The sequence below is a fragment of the Spermophilus citellus genome (genome assembly GCF_964194105.1).
Source record: "Spermophilus citellus genome assembly, chromosome: 5".
NCBI classification, from domain to species: Eukaryota; Metazoa; Chordata; class Mammalia; order Rodentia; family Sciuridae; genus Spermophilus; species Spermophilus citellus.
The window spans coordinates 114,159,155-114,183,667 of NC_138186.1; the positions used below are offsets into that span (position 1 = coordinate 114,159,155).

At 35.6% G+C, this 24,513-nt stretch overlaps 1 protein-coding gene across 3 annotated transcripts in view; it reads right to left on the reverse strand.

Annotated features, from left to right (window-relative positions):
- The window catches only part of ATG5 (autophagy related 5), a 143,937-nt gene that overhangs the window by 115,339 nt on the left and 4,085 nt on the right, over positions 1-24,513 (reverse strand). Inside the window, exons 2-4 of one of the 3 annotated variants that reach the window (XM_081294737.1) lie at positions 22,843-22,868; positions 18,547-18,712; positions 8,221-8,348 (exon numbers count right to left, since the gene is read on the reverse strand). In XM_081294737.1, the coding sequence (XP_081150863.1) occupies positions 8,221-8,348; positions 18,547-18,654 (236 nt within the window). In that variant the 5' untranslated portion in view covers positions 18,655-18,712; positions 22,843-22,868. Of the gene's footprint in view, positions 1-8,220; positions 8,349-18,546; positions 18,713-22,842; positions 22,869-24,513 lie in introns of those variants that run through there. The other 2 variants (XM_081294736.1, XM_081294738.1) reach the window with 2 other exon arrangements.

The window sequence follows — 24,513 nt, forward strand, 5'->3', positions numbered from 1 at the left end:
CACATCTGACCTCTTTCTCTTTATACTTCTTTTTTTTTTTCTTTTTTAAGAGAGAGGACGGGGGGGGGGGGGGGGGAGAATTTTTAATATTTATTTTTCAGTTTTCAGTGGACTAAACATCTTTATTTTATGTGGTGCTGAGGATCGAACCCAGCGGCATGCAGGGTGAGCGCTGTCACATCCCCAGCCCTCTTTATACTTCTCTGGTCTTTCCCAAACTTAATTCTCAAAATAAATATATGTTGATGTTTCTTTGCTTCACAATTGACACATATATACATACACACATACAGATTAGTACACAACGTAGTAATAACAAATATGCTCATTATATATAATGGATAGGAGTTCATTCAGATAGCAAGGCAGAAAAAGGACTCCTCTCACAAGTGGCTCACTTAGGACAACTCAATTGCTTTTCCAGTCTTCAGTACTGAATGGATCATCCCTATAATAGAGAACCACCACCTGGGTCTATTTCACTGAAATGAATGTATTCTATTGAAAAATTGCTACATGTGAATCACTGGAAACATAATTACTTTTCATTGAATAAAAAGGGGTATAACTACAATTGCAAACTTCAAAAATTTAATGATTACAAGCAAATTGTCTTACTCTATAAGTGTCAATGAATATAACCAGATTTAGAATAGCACTAAATTTCAATATTTCATATATTAAGAAGTACAAAAATAACCAAGAGCATACCAAAAGGCCATGGAAGCCACACTTCAAAGATCTAGTTAATGCAATAATTTATAAATTTCCAGAAATTCACAATCTTACAAAATTGGAACAGATAAAGACAAAATGCAAAACAAAAAATAAATAACTGAAAAGATTGGAAAGAACAGAAAAGTGCAGAGTATTTGTGATCAAAATCCTGAAGTTACTACACTTTCCAGAGAAAAATTCTGTTTTCACTAGAGCATTTTGTTAAAATTTATTCTTGAAATCACCATTCTAATACTAAATGCTCACTCTACTATGCATATGTTTAAAATCAATATCAACTATTTCCTTTATTTTGCTATTCAAAAAATAGTTTCAACTTCTCACTTTTACAATCCATACTAAAAATAAGTTAGTTTACACAAAATAAAATTTCCCATTTAGAGATTTTTTTTAATAGCAAAAAGAGAAACTTTTTCCTAAATTTTGTACTTGAAGGTGTAAGCCCTAAACCATCAAGGTTTACTAACAAATTATTCTTTCAAAAAATCCAATAATTGTTCTTTTAAAATAATTGCTATATGAAACAAACAAATACGAATTATAAATTGTGGCAACAAGAAACTTCACCCCTTAAAAATATAATGTTACAGCACCCTCTGCTGACTTACCAACTCAGTCTTCAAGAAGAGAGTTTTATATCTTGAGTTACATCAACACTTTCTACCCCCCATGTAATTGTTTTAAAGTGAAAGGACTGGGGGACTACGGATGTTACCCAGTAATAGAGTGCATGAGATCCTGGGTTCTATACCCAACACTGTAATAGAGTTCTATACCCAGTAATAGAGTTCTATACCCAGTAATAGAGTGCATGAGATCCTGGGTTCTATACCCAACACTGGAAGGAAAAACAAAATAAAACAACCCCTAAAGAAGATAAAGCTCTAATCAGATGAAGTCTCCTTAGAAGAACTCTACAAATCAACAACATATTTCCTAAGTATTCATGAGTATAACACTTTTTAAGCATTTTTCTATTATAATTAGAACAAATTAACACAATCAATTAGAGAGAACAGATAGAATGGGGATTTTTTTTTTTAATAAGAGCAACAGCAGGTGAAAAGAAGCCTGAACTGAGATTCTTGAAAAATGGGTCAAATTTGCTTATTTGAGAAAGTAATTTTACTTACCGGAGCCCCAGTTTTACACACACACACACACACACACACACACACACATATATAAATAAAGCAAGCCAGGTGCAGTGGCACACACTGTAATCCTAGTGGCTCAGAAAGTTGAGACAGAAAAATTGTGAGTTCAAAGCCAGCCTCAGCAAAAGCAAGGCACTAGGCAACTCATATACAAGAAAGGACTGGGGATATGGCTCAGTGGTTGAGTGTCTCGGAGTTCAATCCCTGGTACGCCCTCCCAAATTAATTACCTAAGTTCCTACATTCATGGAGCTCTAGGTTCCTATCCAGCAATGCAAAAACAAGTGAAAGAAACTACAGAATAAGGGAAATAAGCACAAATAAGCCCAAAGAAAGCAAAAGGAAGAAAATTACTAATAACAGAAATCAATGAAATTAAAAATAAAAAAAAAATCAACAAAATAAAAGGTTGGTTTTCAAAGTAAATAAACAAAATTAATAAGCCACAAGTAAAGCTGATAAAAAAGAAAGGCAGAAGGCACAAATTACCAATATCAAGAATGAAAAAAAAGTGGAAGTCTGCACAATGGCTCATATATGTAATCCCAGCTACTTAGGAGGCTGAGGCAGGAAGATCACAAGTTCAAGGCCAGCAGAGGCAACTCAATGAGGCCTTATTTCAAAATGAAATAAAAACAACAGCAGCAACAAAACAAAAAAGTACTGGGGATGTCACTCAGTGGTAGAGTACCTAGCATTGTGTTCAGGCCCTGAGTTCAATCCTCATTGGTGCAAAGAAAAGGAAGGAAGGAAGGAAGGAAGGAAGGAAGGAGAGAGAAAAGATGAACTGTCACTACAGATCTTACATTCATTAAAATAAAGAAATATTTTACAGTGAGTAAGTTTATATTCGTAAAATTCAATTTAGAACAAACCAATCTTAAAAAAAAAAAGATGAAACAGACAAGCTCAATAGAACTATACATGTCAAGGAAATTGAATCTGTTATTAAAGCTGGGGGTGAGGGGCACAGTCCTGGACTCCTAGCCCAGATGATTTCACTAGAGATTTCTATGAAACACTTAAAAAGGAGTAATGCCGTTTTACAGCCTTTTCCAAAATTTGCAGGACAGAACACATCTCAAATCATTTAAGTCCAGTATTATCTTAACACAAAATAAGAACACAACAGTAAGCGTTGGTGAGAGAAAGGTACACTCATACACTGCTGGTGGGACTTCAAATTGGTGCAGCCAATATGGAAAGCAGTATGCAGATTTCTGGGAAAATTGGGAACTGACCCACCATTTGACCCAGCTATCCCTCTCCTCGGTCTATAATCTAAGGACTTAAAAACAGCATACTACAGGGACACAGCCACATCAATGTTTATAGCAGCACAATTCACAATAGTTAAACTGTGGAACAAACCTACATGCCCTTCAATAGATGAATGGATAAAGAAACTGTGGTATATATACACAATGGCATATGACTCAGAAATAAAAGAGAATAAAATCATGGCATTTGCAAGTAAATGGATGGAGTTAGAGAAGATAATGCTAAGTGAAGTTAGCCAATCCCAAAAAAACAAATGCCAAATGTTTTCTTTGATATAAGGAGGCTGATTCATAGTGGGATAGGGAGAGGGAGCATGGGAGGAATAGACGAACTCTAGATAGGACAGAGGGGTTGGAGGAGAAGGGAGGGGGCATGGGGTTATTAATTTGGTGGAATGTGATGATCATTATTATCCAAAGTACAGGTATGAAGACATGAATTGGTGTGAATATACTATGTATATAACCAGAGATATGAAAATTTGTGGTCTATAAGTGTAATAAAAATTGTAATGCAATCCACTGTCATATATAAATAATAAAAATACAAAATTAGAAAACCATAATCTCTCCTACAAATTTAAAGTACAAAAATCTTCAATAAAATATTAACAAACAAAAATCCAGTGATGAATAAAATTAGTTACATAATACAATCAAGTGGGATTTATTAAAGGTATGCAGTACTGGTCCAGCATCAAAAATCATGAATATAATCTATAAATAGACACAAGCTAAAGAAATTCAGGCTGAGCATTCCTAATCTGAAAATTATAAATGCTCTAATCTGCTACTTTTGAGTATCAACATGACACCCTTAAGGGAAAATACCACACCTGAACTGGAGTGATGGATCACAATAAAATGCAGGTGCACTGAGGCTGGGGATGTAGTATACTGGTAGAACACAGGATTAACATGCGTGATACCCTGGGTTTGAACACCCAGAACTACACACACACAAACACACACAATGCAGGTGCACTAAAAACAAGTGCATAAAATCACCCTCGGGCCATGTGTGGTGTACTTCAAAAAGAAATTCTGTGTTTAGACTTGGATATCATCCCCAATATCCAAAATGTAAATACAAATTTTCCAAAATCCAAAATCCAAAAAATTTCATCATCTGAAACACTTCTGATCTCAAGCATTTCTGATAAAGGATACTCAACTTGCATCTGGCTCAGAAAGTTTAACAAAAATCCAACATATATCCATAACAAAAATTCTCAGCAAGTTAGGAAGAAAGTGAGGCAAGGACACAAAACAATGCATGAAAACAAAATCTACTTTAAGAATACTTTGTTCCACTATTACGGATTAATGCTAATTCAACTTTACACAGTATTTCCAAAATAATCTTTAAAACCAAGTATTTAAAAATCATATTGCTAACACTCTTGACTTTGGCCCACCTATAGGAAAAGAAAGTGTAATCTTACCATCTGAGTACAATAAAAATCATTATTTTTCTAGAACTTTAGTTTTTTGTTTGGAGGATTTATTTTCCCCCTTACAATTGAGAACTGCCACTTTACATGAAAGGACAAGATTAAGTAATTAAATTAGGGGACACTTTCAGGGATAAAGTCATAAAGGGAGAACAATTATCAGTTTATGCACTTTCTCCCTTTTATGAATTATCTAAACTGATGGTTGATTTCCACTCATACCTTTCCTACTTGAGTCAATTTAAAACTCCAAACAATAGGGTATAAGAAAGACATTATCACCCTACTCAAATAAATTCTGTTCTACTCTTAAGATACACCTAGTCTCAAAAGTCCATGTTTCACAAAGCTTCAGTGTAAAACAATGAATGAAATTCTCAGTATCATTCTGTTCTAAGAAACCTGCTACTTTAATACCACACAGATTCTTACATTGATAAACCATTTTCAGGAAGATTTAACACAGGAGGAAATTGCCACTGTTGGAAGCAAAAACAGAAAAGATCAAGACTTGGCTCAGAAAAGTCATTCACTTCTCATATATATGGAATACTTAAAAATACCAAAAGAAAAGACCCATAAAATATTAAATAATGAATTTATAGCATGACATAATTATTTTTGATCAAAAATAAAAAGTTAACACCCCAAAAAACTAAAATGAAAATACTTAAATACAATTACTCTCACACAAGCTCTTTAAAAGGGAACAATTTCAATCTTTAATAAAAGATTTCAGAAGGCAAAAGGTAAGAACATGGTATATTTAAACCAAAATCATTGTTCTGCAGTAAAAGGGAAAAATGGATCCAAACATTATTTATTGATATCTTATCTAGAATACAAGTCTATAAGAAATAAACAATATTGAATATAAAATAACCACACAAGATAGAATAAAACACCAGCTGAAAGATGATGACTTAGGAAAAACTGATTAATTTACTTTAGATAAACTGAGGTTCCCCAAATTTTCCAGAGTTTCTCAATCAGGGGCAGTTTTGTCCCTGCCCTAGGACATCTGGCAACATTTTTTATCATGACTGGAAAGTGTACAGGCTACACTTTCTGGGTACCAGGGATTGAACTCAGGGGCACTCGACCTCTTGTGGGAAGAGGCCAGAGCTGTGGCTAAACATCTTATAATGTATAAGGTAGCACCACAACAAAAACTTATCCATTTTAGAGTGGATGCAATGGCACACACCTGTAATCTCAGAGACTTGGGAGGCTGAAGTAAGAGGATCAGAAGTTCAAAGCCAGGCTCAGCAACTTAGCGACACCCTAAGCAACTTAGTAAGATCCTGCATGGAATTTATTTTTTAAGTGGGGAGAGGTGCTGGGGATGTGGCTTAAGTTAAACACTTTTTTTTTTTTCTGGGTACTAGGGATTGAACTCAGGGGCACTCGACCACTGAGCCACATCCTAGCCCTATTTTGTATTTTATTTAGAGACAGGGTCTGAGTTGCTTAGTGCCTTGCTTTTGCTGAGGCCATCTCTGAACTCACAATCCTCCTGCCTCAACCTCCTGAGCTGCTGGGATTACAAACGTGCACTACCGCCCATGGCTTAAGCATATTTTTTTAAAAAACCTACCCATAATCAAATATATTAACATATAAAAATATATTAAACTGTCAATCCCCCATACTGGAGGGGAAAAAAAAGAAAAAAAATCCATTTCAAAGTGTAAAGAACAACCCTCTTGAGAAACTCTATCCTGATAAAATTTACTGAAAAGATGTTGGTTACACAAATTCTTATAATCTTATAATACATATAAAGCAATACAATTTAAATGTCTACTAAAACATAGTTAGAACTGTCAAGCACCTAGATGTATCCTATTTCTAGTTATACCAATCTTTCCTCCTCCTGCCTTTCCCTGTTACTCTCCTGACCATTGCTCCTATTACACTCCTTTCAATCTACCTTCCCATTCCAAAACCTCCAATTCTTCTAAGAAACAAAACAGAAAACACTGCTTTATATATGCTACCAGAGTTAGCATGACTTCTCAGCAATCACAAATTTTAAATTAATGTTTCCCAAGGTTTCAAGAAGTCATGAGTCTAGCATATGATCATGAAAATCAGTGTTGTTTTACTTAAAAAAAAAAAAAAAAGAATGCTGTAGGACTACTTTATCATTCTTTCTTATAACATCTAAAAAAGGTGAGACTTGACCCACAACTCAAAACAAAATGCCACCTTACATGTTTCTAAACCATTAATCAAAAATTTCAAATTCAGGATTTCATCAGTACAAGGTGAGTTCCAAAAGTTCACACCTTGCTAACAGTGGTCCTTGGATTCACATTAGCTGCACTTAACAAAACTACTACCTAATTACCTTCCTTTTATTTTTCTTAAGTCTCTGTCAAATACCCATTTTAACATTCCCAGACTGGGAGCCAACTCCATTTTTAACCTATTTGTATTTTTCAAATTCCACTTAAATCTTGTCTTAGTCTTAATTTTTTCATTCAACTGCATACAAATAGCATCATTTACACAGCTATATCCCAGCATACCGTGAACTATTTTTTAATTTTTTTTTCTGTAATTTCTCTAGGCATTTTTTTTCTTTAGGCCTTTTTCTTTTTTTTTTTTCTTTTTTTGAGGGCGTACTGGGGATTGAACCCAGGGGTACTTTACCACTGAGCTACACCTCCAGTTTTTTTAATTTTTTTATTTTGAGACAAGATCTCACTAAGTTGCTGGTCTTGAACTTGCAATTCTCCTGCCTCACCTTCCCCACTCACTGGGATAACAGCAATTTATCATCCCATCCAGCTCATTAATAGTTTTGAAAGTAACATGAAGAAAACCCCTGATAAAAGTACAAAAAAATTAGGAGCACACAGATAAGCCTGATTTTAAAATTTATTTTCAATACCTTTCATGAAAATGACATAATATCAAAATTATTTTTACATTAGAAGGAACTAAATACATTTCAAATACTCTAAGCCTCACAAAGATGTGCTTATGGTACAATGTCACCTAAATTTGGCAGTCAGTTTGAAAAATGTCACTTAACTAATCATATGTATATAAAAACCGTTAAAAAGAGTTTGGAGACAGAAACAAAATTGAATTATTTCAGAGAGATGATTTGTTTATAGGGAAATTTTATGTCTGCAAAACAACCCCAAACAACAACAACAAAAAAAACTCTACCTGGGTTAAGGTTATAGCTCAGTGGTTGAATGCTTGCCTTGCATGTGTGAGGCACTGGGTTCCATCCTCAGCACCACATAAAAAATAAATAAATAAAACAAAGATATTGTGTCCATCTACAATTTAAAAAAATATTTAAAAAAACCTACACTTAATCAAATATATTAACATATAATAATATATTAAACATAGATGAAACTGTCCAGTCATCCATGCATCCAAACAAAAGGCAAAAATATTTAACACAATAGTCTTATAACAATGGTTTAAACTTCACTTATGATCACTTATGATCTAGGATAGTACTTCTTTCTTTAGAGAACTATTTTTTACAACCATTTCAGGGCACTATACCTTCTTAAAGTTACCATATACTTAATGCTTAATAACGCAGAAAAATTCACTCACCATTTCAGGGGTGTGCCTTCATATTCAAACCATATCTCACTAATGTCTTCTTGTCTCATAACCTTCTGAAAGTGCTTTTTCACCTTGTCAGTTACCAACGTCAAATAACTTACTCTTGGCAAAAGCAACTGAAATGAAAATTTGTAAAACCATATTTACTTAATACATATTTAAAAACAATAGTTTTTTAATATTTAGGAAAAACAGCTAGATTCTATGCTTTTCATTATTTTGAATATCTCACATAAAACCTACTGGTTTTTATGGAAAATTAAAGGCTAGGTTAAGATGTTTGATTATTTTTTATGGCATCATTACTTTTAAGTATAGCTTATCACATATATTCCTATAATTATGAATGCAAATCTATCTACAATCTTTCTGTAACACATAAAAATATAATGCAATTAGATATACTATTTAGGATATTTAATAGTTCTGTCAAATTTGACTTAAAAATTAAAATGATTCACCTTAGTTAATTAAACAATTCTGAAAAGATAATCAACTCAGTCCTAAAGTATGCTTTGACTTATCAACCAGGACTTCACAATAGCCCGTCATCCCAGCTATTCAGGAAGCTGAAGCAGGAGGATTGAAAGCTGAAGGCAAATCTGAGCAACTTAGCAAGAATCTGTCTCAAAAAATAAAATGGGCTGAGGGTGTAGGACAGTGATAGATTACCCCCGGGTTTAATCCCCAGCACTGGAAAAAAATATTTCAGAAAGAATGTTGGAAAAAGCCTTAAATAGAATAGTTTTAAGAAAATCTGTTTTCCACCAGGAACAGGATCCAGGAAGAAACCATGAAAACTGGTTATGATTTAAAAAAAAAAAAAAAAAAAAAAACACAAATAGATATAAAAAAAGGGGAGGAGGATGGCAAAAAAAAAAAAAACAACAACATGCTTTTCCTCTTTTGCAACACTCTTAACTATTTCATGCTTTACTAATCTGCCTTCTTTTGCTGCTAAAATCGTGTTGTTACTCAGATGCTTTTAGGAGTCTGTGTCCCATCTTTCATAATGGCTACCAAGGTGATATCTTTTGATCAATACAAAAAGTAGAACTAATGGGTTGGCAAGTATATACAAAGAAATATTCTTATTGAAGCAATTGACATTTAATCCTTGAAACTCAAGATAACAGGCTTTAATTAGGTAGGAGACCATGACAGTGGTCCTAGGAGGTACAGTGTGCAGTAATGTAGGAAGGAGATAGTTGGTATGCTCTAGTACAGAATGGAAAGCATTGAATACTACAAACGTGCTGTTGGATAGTATTACAGATTCATCAAAATGCATCCTTTATAAAGAAATAACCAATGGTCTGGGGATGTAGCTCGGTGGTACAGCACTTCTCTAGCATTCATGAGGCCCAGATTTCAATCACCAGCATGGGGGTTGGAATGATGGATCAGTGAAGAAAAAAATAGAAAATAGTATATATAAGGAAAAACACTAGATATTTTTTAAAAGGAGTATTATCACTTCTGTTTTACATAAATAACTTGCCAAGAGAATATGCTATTAAATAAATAGCAGACAAGATTCATTGGAGTCTTTGGAAATGACAGAATTAATACAGATGTGTTGTAGCAATCTCTCTCAAAAAAAAAAAAAATCAAAACATCACAGTAAATTAGATTTATTTTAAAATAAGGAGTATATTCAATTAGCCTAATAAGATTCCAGAACTATAGTAATAATATATTCCACAGAAAATAATATTAACCCATTGAAGATGATAAGATGGAAGACATATTATGACTAAAGAGACTTTGCTGAGTGTTATATTATATTCCTAAGGTTCAAGGTTGCTCAAGAATTCACAAAGGATTCCAATAAGGAAAAAAGAGTAAGAAAGGGATTTTTGTTTGTTTTATTCAATGTTGCATTTCCACTGCACTAACTAGTACCTACAATAAGTATTTTCTAAAGGAATCAGAGTTACCAAAGGGCAAGTAGAACAAAGAACCAAAACTAATAATTAAAAACAATACCCATTTTTAGGGGAAAACTCATAGTAAAATAAAGTTGCAATCTTCTGATCCACATTCACCTGTGGGGATAATCTATAACTAACATAAATATCCACAGCAACACTAAGAAAGAACTCTTAAGAATGACTACCTATTATACACACAGATACAATTTATCTAGAAAATATTTACATACAAAAAAGCAAAGAAAAAGAAAAGGAACTACATCATCCTGCCTTGGATCTCCAGACTCATAGTTGGGCTAGGAGTGTAGCTCAGTGGTAGAGATCTTGCCTGGCTTGCTCAAGGTCCTGGATTTGATCCCAAGCAACAATAACTTAAAAAAAGAAAAAAAAAAATCCTCTCTTGTTTTGCTTAGGTGATGTCTCATTTGCTTATTTCAAGTTCCTTAATGTGGTAAAATACATCTACCATAAAACTTATTATCTTACAATTTTTAAGTGAATAATTCAGTAGCATAAAGTACATTGTGCAATCATCACATCCATCTCTAAAACTTTGCTTTTCATTATTCCAAAAGGAAGTTGAGCATTAAACAATAACTCCCCAATCCTCCTTCCCACAGTTCCTGGTAACTACTACGATTCTACTTTATTTCTCTTTGAATATAACTACTCTAAGTATGTCATAAAAGTGGAATTATACAGTATTTCTCTTTTTTTTTTTTTTTTTTGGTGGTTTATTTCACTTAGCACATCTTCGAAGGTTTTTTAGGTTCCTTTAATTTGAAAAGGATTAATCACATCTGAGGAAATTATTAACTACCATGGAATGTACTATGTCTTATTCCTCACTTAGCACTGGTATAAAATACTCAATGATTTTAACACTAATTCATTTTTGTCTATATAATTTAAAAGGAATAAATGCTTGTTTTATACAGTTGTATGGAATATTTATATATCTGGAAAGGGTAGCCAAGACTTTTTGGGGGACAGAGGAATCAAATCCAGGGGCACATTACCATTAAGCTACATCCCTAGCTTCTGCTGGTTTGTTGTTGTTTTTTAATTTTTTGAGACAGTCTTAAAAAAGACTAACCTTGAACTGGTGATCATCCTGCCTCAGCCTCCAATACATTAAGTTCTATTCTATTTAAACAATTTTCAGTTACCAAACTTAAGACTTATCTATGATAATAACAGAAGTAAAATATACCAAAATTCTATCCTACTCCAATGTGTATAAATATCATACTAGGCAATACAGAAAAGGCACTAGTGAGAAAGTCCTTCTGGAGTATACAGGCTAAAAAAGGAAAACATACTAAATATAAAATTACAAGAGATGAATGCAATTAAGAAATAAAGAATGTCACGACAGCAAACAGTAAAGGACTTTAACCCAACTTAGGGACTCAGGAAGCTTGACAAGGAGCATATTTTAAGGCAAGAATAAAAGACAAATAGGAATGAAACAAAGGTAGATATGGATGCATGAGTGTGTATATGGGTAGAAGATACTTCTGCTCTTTGCAGATAAAGGACACTGCAAGACAAAAGGCATGGAGTGAATGCAGAAACAAAGATGGGCACATTCGAGTGTTTAAGAACTTGAATATGACAGAAATGTAGAGAGTTGGAACAGAATAGTATATTAGAAGAAAGAGGCCAGATTATGGAGAACCTTGTAAACTATACTAAGGATATGAGAGATGATATAAAGCCTTTAAGAGCTTTCAATGAATAATTTATAAGACAAGATCCATATTTTAAAAAGATCACTCCAACTAGAGCCTAGAAAATGAAGAAGGAAAGACTAAAGCAGGGAAACTGGTCACTGCTAGTCACTGCTACACAATCCACCCATTTTAAGTGGTGCTTGAACTAAGCTATAGCTGTGAGGATGAAGAAAATCATATAAGTTTGGAAGATACTAAGTTACTGACCAAACTATAAGGGATATCAGAGAAGAACCATGAAAGGATGAATCCTTTCATGAAATCTCACCAGGTTTCTGGTAAGAATAATTAGATGAATGATAAGACTACTTGCCAAAATATGAAGGGAATCATGGCAGATGACTGGGTGCTCCAGGGATAAAGATGATGAATTCAGTTTCAAACACACTTTGGGTTCCTTAAACATATCTAAGTATGTTGAGAGCCACAGCTGAAGGAGCCCCAGCAAACTTCCAGCTGCCAGCTGATTGGCTCCTCTGTGGTGATGCTCATTGGGCTGTTTCCCCGCCCTTTCAGACCACGGAGCTGCTCATTGGGGGACGTTTTTGGCTCCGCCCATGCAACTCAGCCAATCGGCCTCAAGAGCAGGAGGAGGGAGGGAGGTTGAGAGGCTTGTGGGAAGCCGGTGGTGGCAGCTGGGCTCTGAGGGGTTTCCTGAGGAGCTCTGTGGTCTGGCGTGTGTGTTCTAAAAATAAAGTTTCTTTCTGCTTGATAAGTGGCTCGTGAATTGTGCCCAGCCAGACTGCGGCATTTGGTGGGCCACACGGGGAACGACTGAGGGTACGTGATAAGGTAAACTGCTCACCCCTGAGAGCAGGGCGAGAGGATGGGTAGCCATTTTAAGATTCTTCTTTTGTTTTAAGTTGCCTGTCCCAGGAGATGGGTGGGACAGAAGAAAAACCGTTCACATCTGAGGAACAGATAGGGAGAAAGGATGGATGGACATTTCAGGAGGATAGAAAGGCTGTCATAATGATTTTTTGTTGTTCCATTTTTGTTTCATTCTGTTTTGGTTTTGTTTGGCATTATCTTGTTGGGTTGTATTATAGTTATAGTAGAAATATAGGATCAGAAATTAGTAAAAAACAAACCGAAAGAGTGTTAAGTAAATTGTTAGAGGAAGGAGGCACTCCAGTAAAATCAAGAGTAGTCAGGGCATACGTTGATACAATACAAAAATGTAGCCCATGGCTTTTTAAGGAGGAGTTGTTAAATATATCACAATGGAACCATCATGGTGAAGATTTAAAAAGAATAAAAAAGAAAATCCCAGGGACTCTGCCAGTTGGCACATTGCCATTGTGGACGATGGTATCTTGTTTGCTTAGTCCAAAACCTTCAGTTCAGACAATGGTAGAGGAAGGAGAAGACATATTGATTTAAGTAAAAGAGAAGGTCTCTCAATTTAGAGGAAAAGATTCAAGTAAAAGAGAAGATCTCTCAAGCTAGTCAGACAGAGGAAAAGATTCAAGTAAAAGAGAAGGTCTCTCAAGTTAGAGGAAAAGATTCAAGTAAAAGAGAAAGTCTCTCGAGCTAGTCAGAGGAAGAAAGTTTAGAGCAAAAAAAGCCATCAGGGGAAAAGTTACAACAGGAGACTGCTACTAACACCTTTCTATCACCAGAGGGCGTTAAGTGTCCAACCAACAGTGCCACCTCCATATGCTGGGAGGCCCCCAGCCCCTGTAGTTGATAGATGGGATCCTGAGAAAGGACCTCAAAGATTACCATGCCCTGTATTTGAGCAGGCAGGAGGGCAACGAATTCACTGTGCTCTAGATTTCAAAACAGTGAAGCAGCTAAAAGAGGCTGTAACAACCTATGGTCCTCAAGCACCCTTCACTGTAAACATGGTCGAATCCATTACCAACTTGGACATGACGCCAGCAGATTGGGCTAGTATGTGTAAATCTGTGCTAAATGGAGGACAATATTTGTTATGGAAGGTTGCCAATGAGGAATTTTACTCCAGTAACTGTCTGGAGTCGGGGGTCTATTTGTGTGTTTCCACAGGGAGAACAGCAGCCGATTTGGATTCCAGAGAGATTAACTAAAGCGATTTCTACAGACCAAAAAGAAGATGATTTGGCTCGAATCCATAACAGCTGATATCCAAAACTCCAGTTTGGCTATCCTTGCATCTTTGACAGAACCAGGATGCTTTTTTCAATATCTATTTTATTATTACCCTTTCCCACATCATGAAGTTCTATTTTGTTTTTTGAGCTCACACAGACCTAGGTTAATGTTTTGCTGATCAGTTCTATTTTTTGATTACAGAGTTTTTAAACATTGCAATGGAGATTTCACCTGTAAAAAGTTATAAGGCCTCTACTATTATGTTATGTGTTGTACGTATTATGTGTACACACTTGTATTTTATGTTGTATGTTTGTATGTACGTATGTCCATATATCATATATGATGAGCGCTCATGAAAAAATGGATCCAAATATTTTTTTTTATTCACGTGATTTAAATGGTTTAATTTAAATTGGGTAAACTGCTGTTGAGGATTGTTTTAATATGTGAACAAAAAAGGAGGTTAACAGATCTGTTTGTTTACTTTCACCTTTCCTTTTCATTATATTTAATAATTCTGTTCAAGATAATGTAAATTGTTAAGAAAATTGTTTTCTTTTAGTGCCTTCTGGAATTTACATAATTTTTTCTTTAGCCATTATTGCCAGAATTCCTATCTTCATCCCAGTGCCAGTGAAGACAAAGATAAAACCAATCTATAGCTTCTGCAATAGCCATCACTGAACTGCTTGCAAAACTTGCCTGGACTATGTATCACTTGTATGCATTGTGAACTATCTGTTGGTGCAGTGACTTGTGGTAGTGTTGGGGTATTTTTGCTGATGGTGTCATCGGTGGTACAATTTTTCCAAAAGGAGCCATCAATTGGCTTGGTGTATCTTCCTCCCTTCTGCTTGTCATGGTCGTTCAACTAAACTTTGGGGGCCAACAGAGGAGAGGCAAAGAACCTCACCCCCCCCACACTGGTACAAAGACCTATCCACAGGTGTGACTGTATGCTGGACCAGCAGTCAATGACGGGTAAGATCCAATTGCAATGGTACCAACCTAAGACAGGAGGCTGACGCCTTGAGGTCAGCTCATCTGATGAATGGTAAGGACCATATGTACTATTGGACAACCTAAGGCAGGCACGGTCCCTAAGCCACATGCTTGTTGTTTAAACAGAGAGGGGGAGATGTTGAGAGCCACAGCAGAAGGGGCCCCAGCAAACTTCCAGCTGCCAGCTGATGATTGGCTCACAGCGGCCCCAGCAAACTTCTAGCTGCCAACTGATTGGCTCCTCTGCGGTGATGCTCATTGGGCTGTTTCCCCGCCCTTTCAGACCACGGAGCTGCTCATTGGGGGACGTTTTTGGCTCCGCCCATGCGACTCAGCCAATCGGCCTCAAGAACAGGAGGAGGGAGGGAGGTTGAGAGGCTTGTGGGAAGCCGGTGGTGGCAGTTGGGCTCTGAGGGGTTTCCTGAGGAGCTCTGTGGTGTGGAGTGTGTGTTCTAAAAATAAAGTTCCTTTCTGCTTGATAAGTGGCTCGCAAATTGTGCCCAGCCAGACTGCGGCATAAGTAAGGATCTCTCAACATTTTGTATACATAGGTCCAGAGGAGTTGTCCAGACATGGTAGTGCATTTATAATCCTAGTAAGTCAGGAAACCAGCCTCAGCAATTTAGCAAGACCCTCAGCAACTCAGTGAGACCCTGTCTCAAAACAAAAAGGACTGGGGATGTAGCTCAGCAGGAAAGTTCCCCTCGGTTGAACCCCCAGTATCCCCACACACAAAAAAAATAAAAATAAAAATAAAAATAAAAAACAAAAATAGGTGGGGTATAAAAAATACAAATGCTTGACAAAGACATAAAAATGAACAAGAGCTTTAAATGAGAAAAGTAGTGAAAAAAGAGAAGACAGAACCCTAATATGTATCAACATTAAGGAACAAGTGAAAAAGTAAAGGCTAAAGAAAAACCAGGAACACTAAAGACCAAGAAAGACAGTTTCACAAGGTTGAGAAAATAACTAACAACAATATCAAATACTATTTAAAGATAAACAAATGTAAATTCAAAAAAAACTCCATGTTGGGTAGAAAAAGAAAATCATTATTGACTTTGGTAAAAACGTTTTTGTTGCAATAGTATCAAAATGTGATTACAGTGAACTAAGTGGTAGGAAGGAGACAATGAGTATAAATAATCTTTTCAAGAAGCCTACCTGTAAAGGGACAGCAAGAAGTTGAGAGGAAGGGAGGGTCACAGACATTGTTATTTTAGGACAGGAAGAATTTATGCCAATATGAATACTGTGATGAAACAAATGGATAAGAAGTTGGAAGAAAAATAAAAAGCAAAGGTGAAGAATATGAGACACCTCAGTTTCCTGAGAAGGTAGGAGACAGCATCCTAGGAAAAAAGACCAGTGACATGGCTCAGTAGTAAGCACTTATGTAGTAGCAGGCATGAAGTCCTGGGTTCAATATTCCCAGCAGAGGCCAGGGGGTAGGGGTTTGGGGGTTGGGGGTGGGAGGCAACACAACAGACACAAAGAGAATGAGAAAAAAAGTTCACGTGAATGCAGACAGGTTTTGCACATTTAGTGGCTGAATAGAGGCCTATCATAGACAGTGAGATAACAAGTTAAATAAAAAGAATGGCATCAGAGCTCAGAAAAATTGTCACAGTAGAAAAGAACAGGCACAGTTAACTACAGAAAGGTAAAAGGACTAATGGGCCAGGCATGGTGGCACACAGCTGCAATCCCAGAACCTTGGGAGGTTGAGGCAGAAGGATTGCAAGTTCAAGGATACCTGCACAATTCAGTGAGACCATGCCTCAAAAAATAAAAATATTAAATATTAAAGAATATAATCCCAACTGAGGGATTTGGCTTTTGTCAAATCCTAAACTAGGGACCCTCTTTCTTCAGGAGAAATAGAAAATGTTAAAAAAAAAAAATCTAATAAAGGAAATTTTTTCTACAAATAAATTATAACCACATTTAGTTATAAGTTTTGCTAAAGACACAAAACTGTTGAGATTTCCAAAGTTAACATTACTTAAATATATGTATGCCAGCAACAAGATTACCTACCTTTTTTGAAAACATCATTTCTAGTAAGAAAATTCAAAAAGAAGATTTCAACCAGAATCTCAGAGTCTGGGGAGGTTTTAAACATAAGTACCTGCCATTTACACATCCCATACCAGATGCTGAGAATGCAGAGAGGCATGTTCCTACACCCAAAAAGTAACTGACCAGTCTCCATAAGGAGTTTCTTCCAGCAATCTGAGTAGCTAGAGTAGGGTGAGGAGTAGTGCTGCCTCTCAGATAGGCAAGGGAATAAGCACAGGGCAAGCTTCATTCAAGTGAAACAGAAGAAAAACTGATCACCCCACGTATATTTCCTCTTTTCCATATCTTCTCCAAGTAAAAAATAACAATATATGTACCTGAGGCCCAAAAAGAAAAAAACCAGAACAATTGAAATCTGCTTATTTGTGACTCTTTATTAAATAGGCAGGATATTATCTCTAATTGACAGACACATAAGTTGTCTGTTACTATACAAAGACAAGAAAGAAAAAAGTTCACACTAAAATCAGAAGATACTTGAAATTCATGGGGGTTTTATTTGGTTGTTTTGTTGTTGTTGTTGTTGTTAAGATGGGGTATCATCATGTTGCCTAGGCCACCCATGAACTCATGACCCTCAAACCTCAGGGTCCTAAGTAACTAGGACTACCAGCACATACCACAGAATTTTGAGGTACAAGAAACACTACTACTAAGCTACATCCATCACCTGAGCTATGTTCCCAACCCTTTAAAAACAATTTTTTTTAAAACAAATTTAAGACAGGTCTTGCTAAATTGCTCAGGCTGGCATCAAACCTGGGATCCCCTTGCCTCAGCCTCCCAAGTCATTGAGCTTACAGGTATGCATCACCATACCCAGTATGAAACTCATTTTTAAAACAAGTAATCCATTAACCCAAATCTACAATTCTGTATGCGACAACTGATATTCCATATATATATTTTGCAGGAAGAATGATGGAGATTGAACCAAGGCTTCATGCATGCTGAACACACACCCTCTGTTTTGCTACATTATCAGCCCCAATATTTTATTAAATAAGTATATGTTAGCTTAACATATACTAGCTTAGTGAACATATAACACAAAGAATCCAATCTGAACCTATTATTTCAATAGTTTCCTACTAAAAATAGCATAGTTTATGATCCCACTATGATATAAATAGATACACATATATATATGAGAGAAAAAAGTCTGTATGTATATGATGCTAGGAATTGAACCACTGAGCTACACTCCTAATATGATTCCACTGTCATAAGTCACAAACAAGAAAAGAAAGTCAAGAAGGCGTCACATTGTATCAACAGTGGTTTTATACTCTGGGTGACAGAATTAAAAGTGATTTTGTATTTCCTTCTTTTTGCTTATCTTTGTTTTCTAACTTTTTTTTGCAAAATATGGATTAGTTTTATATAAAATGTTAGATGACAGCCTCCAGGTTCTTAAAACTTTATTTACAAAAATGAACAAAGTTAACTATTCCATTTGCTACCGTCAACATACTTACATAGTATGGTTCTGCTTCCCTTTCAGTTATCTCATCTTGATACAGAGTGAAGCAAGTGGGAATTCGTCCAAACCACACATCTCGGAGCACATCTTTGTCATCTGTCATTCTTCCAGTGGTTAAAGCAGTACATATAGGCTAAATTCTTTATTCAACCAAAGCCAAACTGAAAATAAAATGAATAGCATTAGTCAGATCCTTGGGAGAACACATGAACGTGCTACAAAATAATAGAAAAAACGCATGCCCCAAAAAATATTCATGCAAAAAAAAACCCTGCATGACTGAGCTGGACACAGTGGCACAAGCCTATAATCCCAGCAACTCAGGAGGCTAGTACAGGAGGCTGAGACAGAAGGGTTGCTCAAGTCTAGGAGTTTGGGGTCAGCCTGAGCAACATGACAAGAGTCCATCTCCTTTTCATAATTTTTTTTTTTTAAAGTGAGGTCAGCATTCTTTAGAATGAATGTAAACAATAAGTACAATAAATTCTAAATGAGTGGTATTGTTTATTTAAAAGATTCACAGAGGGGCTGGGGCTGTAGCTCAGTGGTAAAGTGAGGCACCACATAAAAATAAATAAAGATACTGTATGTTCATCTACAACTAAATAAATATTTTTTAAAAAAAAAAAAGATTCACAGAAGTAACCAATTCAAAATTCGTGTGAGCTGGGCATGGTGGCAAACACTTGTAATCCTAGTGGCTCAGGAGGCTGATGCAGGAAGATTCTGAGTTCAAAGTCAGCCTCAGCAAGAATAGGTGATAAGCAACTCATTGAGACCCTGTCTCTAAATAAAATACAAAACAGGAGTGGGGATGTGGCTCAGTGGTTGAGTGTCCCTGGGTTCAATTTTTCCCCCCAAGGAAAAAGAAATCACGTGCAAGTAATGTTCATTATATATTCCAATAATGAACCAGAGTCAACATGAAAGTTATACTCACATCATCATTTCAAGCCCAGAAAGTCTTATTGTTTACCTAAAGAGGACTTTTCACCTATGCCCTATGATTCCTGATAACCAACTCCATAGGCTCATTCTCACAATTACACCTGCCCTATGCAATATATTTAACCTCTCCTACTCCAGATACTATCATTCTATCATTCTTCCTGAAAAAAATACTTCCTCATCTTGGAAAAAAAATCTGCATATAAACTTATTCCCCATTCTAAATTTCATCTGACCCGCTATCTGGTCCCAGAACTATCTCCAGTTTTATTTACTATACTTCCTTTTATAAGCTCTCTAGCAAAAGTAGCCCCCTAAACATCTTGCTCTGTGTCCTACCATTCCCCTAGCCTAGTATGCTCACCTATTCAAATCCTATCCTCACCAAACTCACAATCCTCTGCCCCAGTGAAATAGTAGTTAGTTCTATTCTGAGCTCAGAATACTTCCTATACCACAAATATAGCATTAAACCTGGAAATATTCTAGTATGGTAGAAGGGAATGATTTACGATCTCTGTAATATCCTAGTGTCCATCAGTGGTAATATTCCACAATTAACCAACACCATAATACACTGCATGAATAAACACTGAAATAATACAGTTGATAATAAACACTCAGAGTAACTCAATAGGTGGCACCTGGATACCAATATTCAATATACTTATTCAAATAAAATTTCCTATCTTCCTCCCATCTTTCATAGACAATTCACAATTTATCATAATGTATCCTGTGAAAAACTTCTAAATAAACATATGCAATCCCAGCACTGCAAAAAAAATTATATATGAACAAATATCAATTAATATTAATACTATGCTATTCAAGACCAATGCCAACTGTGTTAAGACAACCACAAGTTAATTAGTTAGAAAAGTTGGGGGTCAGTTGAATGCAATATCACCTACAGACAAATAACTAAAAAAGACAGAAAAAAACCTGCCCAAAATAAAAATTCCAGGTAACAGTTATATCAAGTAAGAACTCTGGTACTTAAAATGATTCTGCCCTGGTATGGTGGGGCACACCTGTAATCCCAGTAACTTGGGAGGCAGAAGCAGAAGGATTACAAATTCAAGGTCAGCTTCAGAAACTTAGCAAGACCCTGTCTCAGAATAAAAAATAAAAAGGACTCGGGATGTAGCTCCACAGTAAAGCTCCCTTGGATTCAACCCCCAGTACCAAAAAAAAATTTAAAAAAAAAATTTTAAATCCAGTATTCTTTTCAGCATATCAGTATTTTAACTATTACTAAAATATGTCCACAAGTACCTATTTTAAGCAAATGATACATATATGTAAATTTCATGTAGTTCTACAGTGATCAGTTTTAAATTCAAATATTGAATTTCCATAATCAGAAATTTTCCAATTTTACAAATCACACAAAAATAATTTACTGAATATAGGAAAAACCTCACTACTACCTGACTACATTAATAATTTACTCTTTTAAAAGAAATTTACAAGTGGTAGGAATTAATGAAATCTAGATTATGGCAAATAAGTAAATCTAAAATTGAATTAGATAAAAGGAAGTAAACAGTGGTTTCCACAACCATGATAACAGCCAATAAACAGCTACAACTGATATTCCCCGCCTGTTCACAAGGAGAACAACAATATAAGGCAACATTTCTTTACTAAAAGACTGAATTTTAATTTTTGTTTTTCTTTTGTGTTTTGCAATGCTGGAGATTGAACCCAGGGCCTTGTGCACAATAGGCAAGCACTATACACTGAACTATATTCCCTACTCAATTTAATTACAATTTTAAAGTTCAAAAGTCATTATCAATAATGTGATGCTCTTTTCTTCTAAAAAACAGGTAGAAAATATAATTTAAGACAACTCAAACTTAGAGGGAATGATAACTTAAGTAAAGGCATCTCTTCAGGTTCTTTCTTTCTCCTCAGGCACTGGCCTTCTCAAGAAATAATAACCTGATTCCAGGACACCATTTGAGCCATAACCAAAATATTATTCATGTCAATATGGCTTCCTTCTCTCCAGTCTAGGGTGCCTGAACACTTAACAATTCTGTTGTTTCTTTCCATGTCATTCTCATCTATGACTCTCTTTCATTTGTCAGAACAGTAAAAAGAAATGATAATGTTTTCTTCTGTTTCTGAGAGTCTCTCTCCAAAAATTACAAGAAAGGGAGAAAATCTCAACAGACTTGTGTTTTAGTCTTATGTTCCAACAGTTTACCAAAGTTCTATAGTTGGGTTTTAGATACAAAAATACAGAGAAAAATAAAATTGGAAATGTATTTCCCACATACCATTATTTGTTACATATATATTTCTTATATGACCTCAAGGGTAAAAATGAACCAAGACAGCTTAAAGTGTAATGTGGTAGACATGATACAAATTTGCAAAACAAACTCAGCAAACAAGGCTACTTACTGCCTCAAAATATGCAGACTCAAATCTATAAAACCTTAATCTTTCAATATTAATACATGATCATCTACAATGAATAAGAAAGTATGTCTCTAGGATAGTTAACTAAAAATGTACAAAAAATTTGATGATAAATGAAAAAAATTAGAGGATGAGCTCAACAATCTTTTTGTAACCAGAAGCAGAAAAACAAAATTTCCCTCTGAATAACCACTATAGTTTAGGGACTGAAAATGAAAAATGGGACATCAGAAAGCCTGGATTCAAAACCTAGCTCTGTGTTATGGTTTGGACATAAGATGTCCCCTAAAAGCTCTTGTTAATGCAGGAATATTAAGAGTTAAATGATTAGATTATGAGAGCTGTGACCCAATTCTAATCCTAGTTTGAATGGACTAAGTGAAAACTGTAGGCAGATGCAGCGGGCTAGAGGAGTGGGCCACTGGGAGGATGCTCAGGAAAGGTGCATCTTCTCTTTGGTCCTTTTTCCACCCCCCTCTCTCTCTGTTTCCTGACCCTCCTGCCCCTACTCCCACTCCCATGAGCTGAGCAGCTTTCCTCTGCTGGGCCCTTCTGCCATGATGTGGTACCTCTTCTCAGGCCCAGAGCAATGAAGTCGGCTCTGAAACCATGAGCCCCAAATAAACTTTTCCTCATCTAAGTTGTTCTTCTCAGGTATTTTGGACACAGCAACACAAAAGCTGACTAAAACATCCTACCATTTATAATGTGACCTCAAGTAAGTCACTTCTATTTTTTCAACCTGTAATATGGAAAACAGCACTTACCACATTAGATAAGAACTACATTACACACACACACATACATACACACACACAGAGACACACAATTAAAGTCTAAAATATTTAAAGACTTTAAGAGGCACTGGGGATATAGATCAGTGATACAGGGTCTGGTGCTTCCATACCTGAGGCCCTGGGTTCAATTCCAGAACTGGAAAGGGGAAAAAAAAAAAAAAATATATATATATATATATATATATATATATATATATATATATAAAATATACACATAAATATAATATATATATATACACACACACATATATATAAAATATAAAAATATATAAGATTTTAACAACTAAGAATAATCAAAAGCATTATATAACAAACAGGAATTAGAAAGGAAAGCTAGCCCAGCATGGTTGCACATACCTATAATCCCAGGGCCTTGGGAGACTGAGGCAGGAGCATTTCAAGTTTGTGGCCAGTCTCTCAAGAAGCAAGACCCTCGGCAACTTAGCAAAACCTTGTCTCAAGATAAAAATAAAAAGGACTGGGGTCAATCCCCAGTACCAAAAAAGAAAGGAGGAAAAGAAAAGCTATAGCTAATAATTATGCATTGAACGCTGCTAATAGCCTTCAGGATAAAGCCAATAAATGATTGATATACATAGCTTTATGGCATATGCTGGGGAATATGAAATAACAACAGCTTTTTAAAACTTCAGTCTTTGCTCAGAAGGTATTATAAATTTCCAAATCTAGCCAACATACCAAGCATTTCCATGTCCTTTCCATACCTTGTCCACAATGATATTCCCTTTACCCTACAGCAGACTTCCTACTTTGTCTTCCAACTTAGACATCCTTTAGGACCAGCTCAAAATAACCTTCCTTCTATGCATGTCTCAGGTAAAATTCTCCTTTTCTTCACTGAATCTTTACTTTTTCTCTATTTTAGCAGTTATAAGCTTATATTAAAGGTTATTTATTTGTATATGTCTCCTCCAATAGACAGTAATGCATTTCCTTAGTGAAAAGGATCATATTTCACTCATTTACCCCTGATACTTAGAGTAGTATCTCTACTATAATATGTGCCCAAAAACATTTACTAAATTTGAATGTTAGAAAGTGAATGTTACAGAACCAACCAGAACCATCCCCACAAATGATGTAAGCAAGTCAGATAAATGATAATAAAAGTCAGGTAATAGATTGTAAACATTCCCATTTCACAAATGATGAATTTGAGAGGGAGAGTTAAATTATTTTTCTAAAACTTTGTGGCTAATAAATGGCAATCAGCCAAGTATGGTAGCACATGCCTGCAATCCTATCTACTTAGGAGGCTGAGGCAAGAAGATCCCAAGTTCAAAGCCAACCTGGATAAAATAAAACATAGCTCAGGGTTGGGGTTGGGGTTCAGTGGTAGAGCACTTGCCTGGCACATGTGAGGCCCTAGGTTCAATCTTCAGCACCATATAAAAAGATAAATAAATAAAGGTATTGTGTCCATCTACAACTACATATATATATATATATATATATATATATATATATATATATACACACACACACACACACACATATATATACACATATACATACATATATATGTGTGTGTACACACATACATGTATACACATACATATATGTGTGTGTGTGTATGTGTGTGTGTGTGTGTGTGTGTATATATATATATAAAAACATAGTTCAGTGGTAGAGTGCTTGCCTAACACACACTTGGCTTTGGGTTTAATTCCAAACACTGATTAATAATGAAATAAATAAATGAGAGAGCCAAAACTGGCAGCAAGACCCAAATTTCTTAATCTCATATTTTCCTTCATACC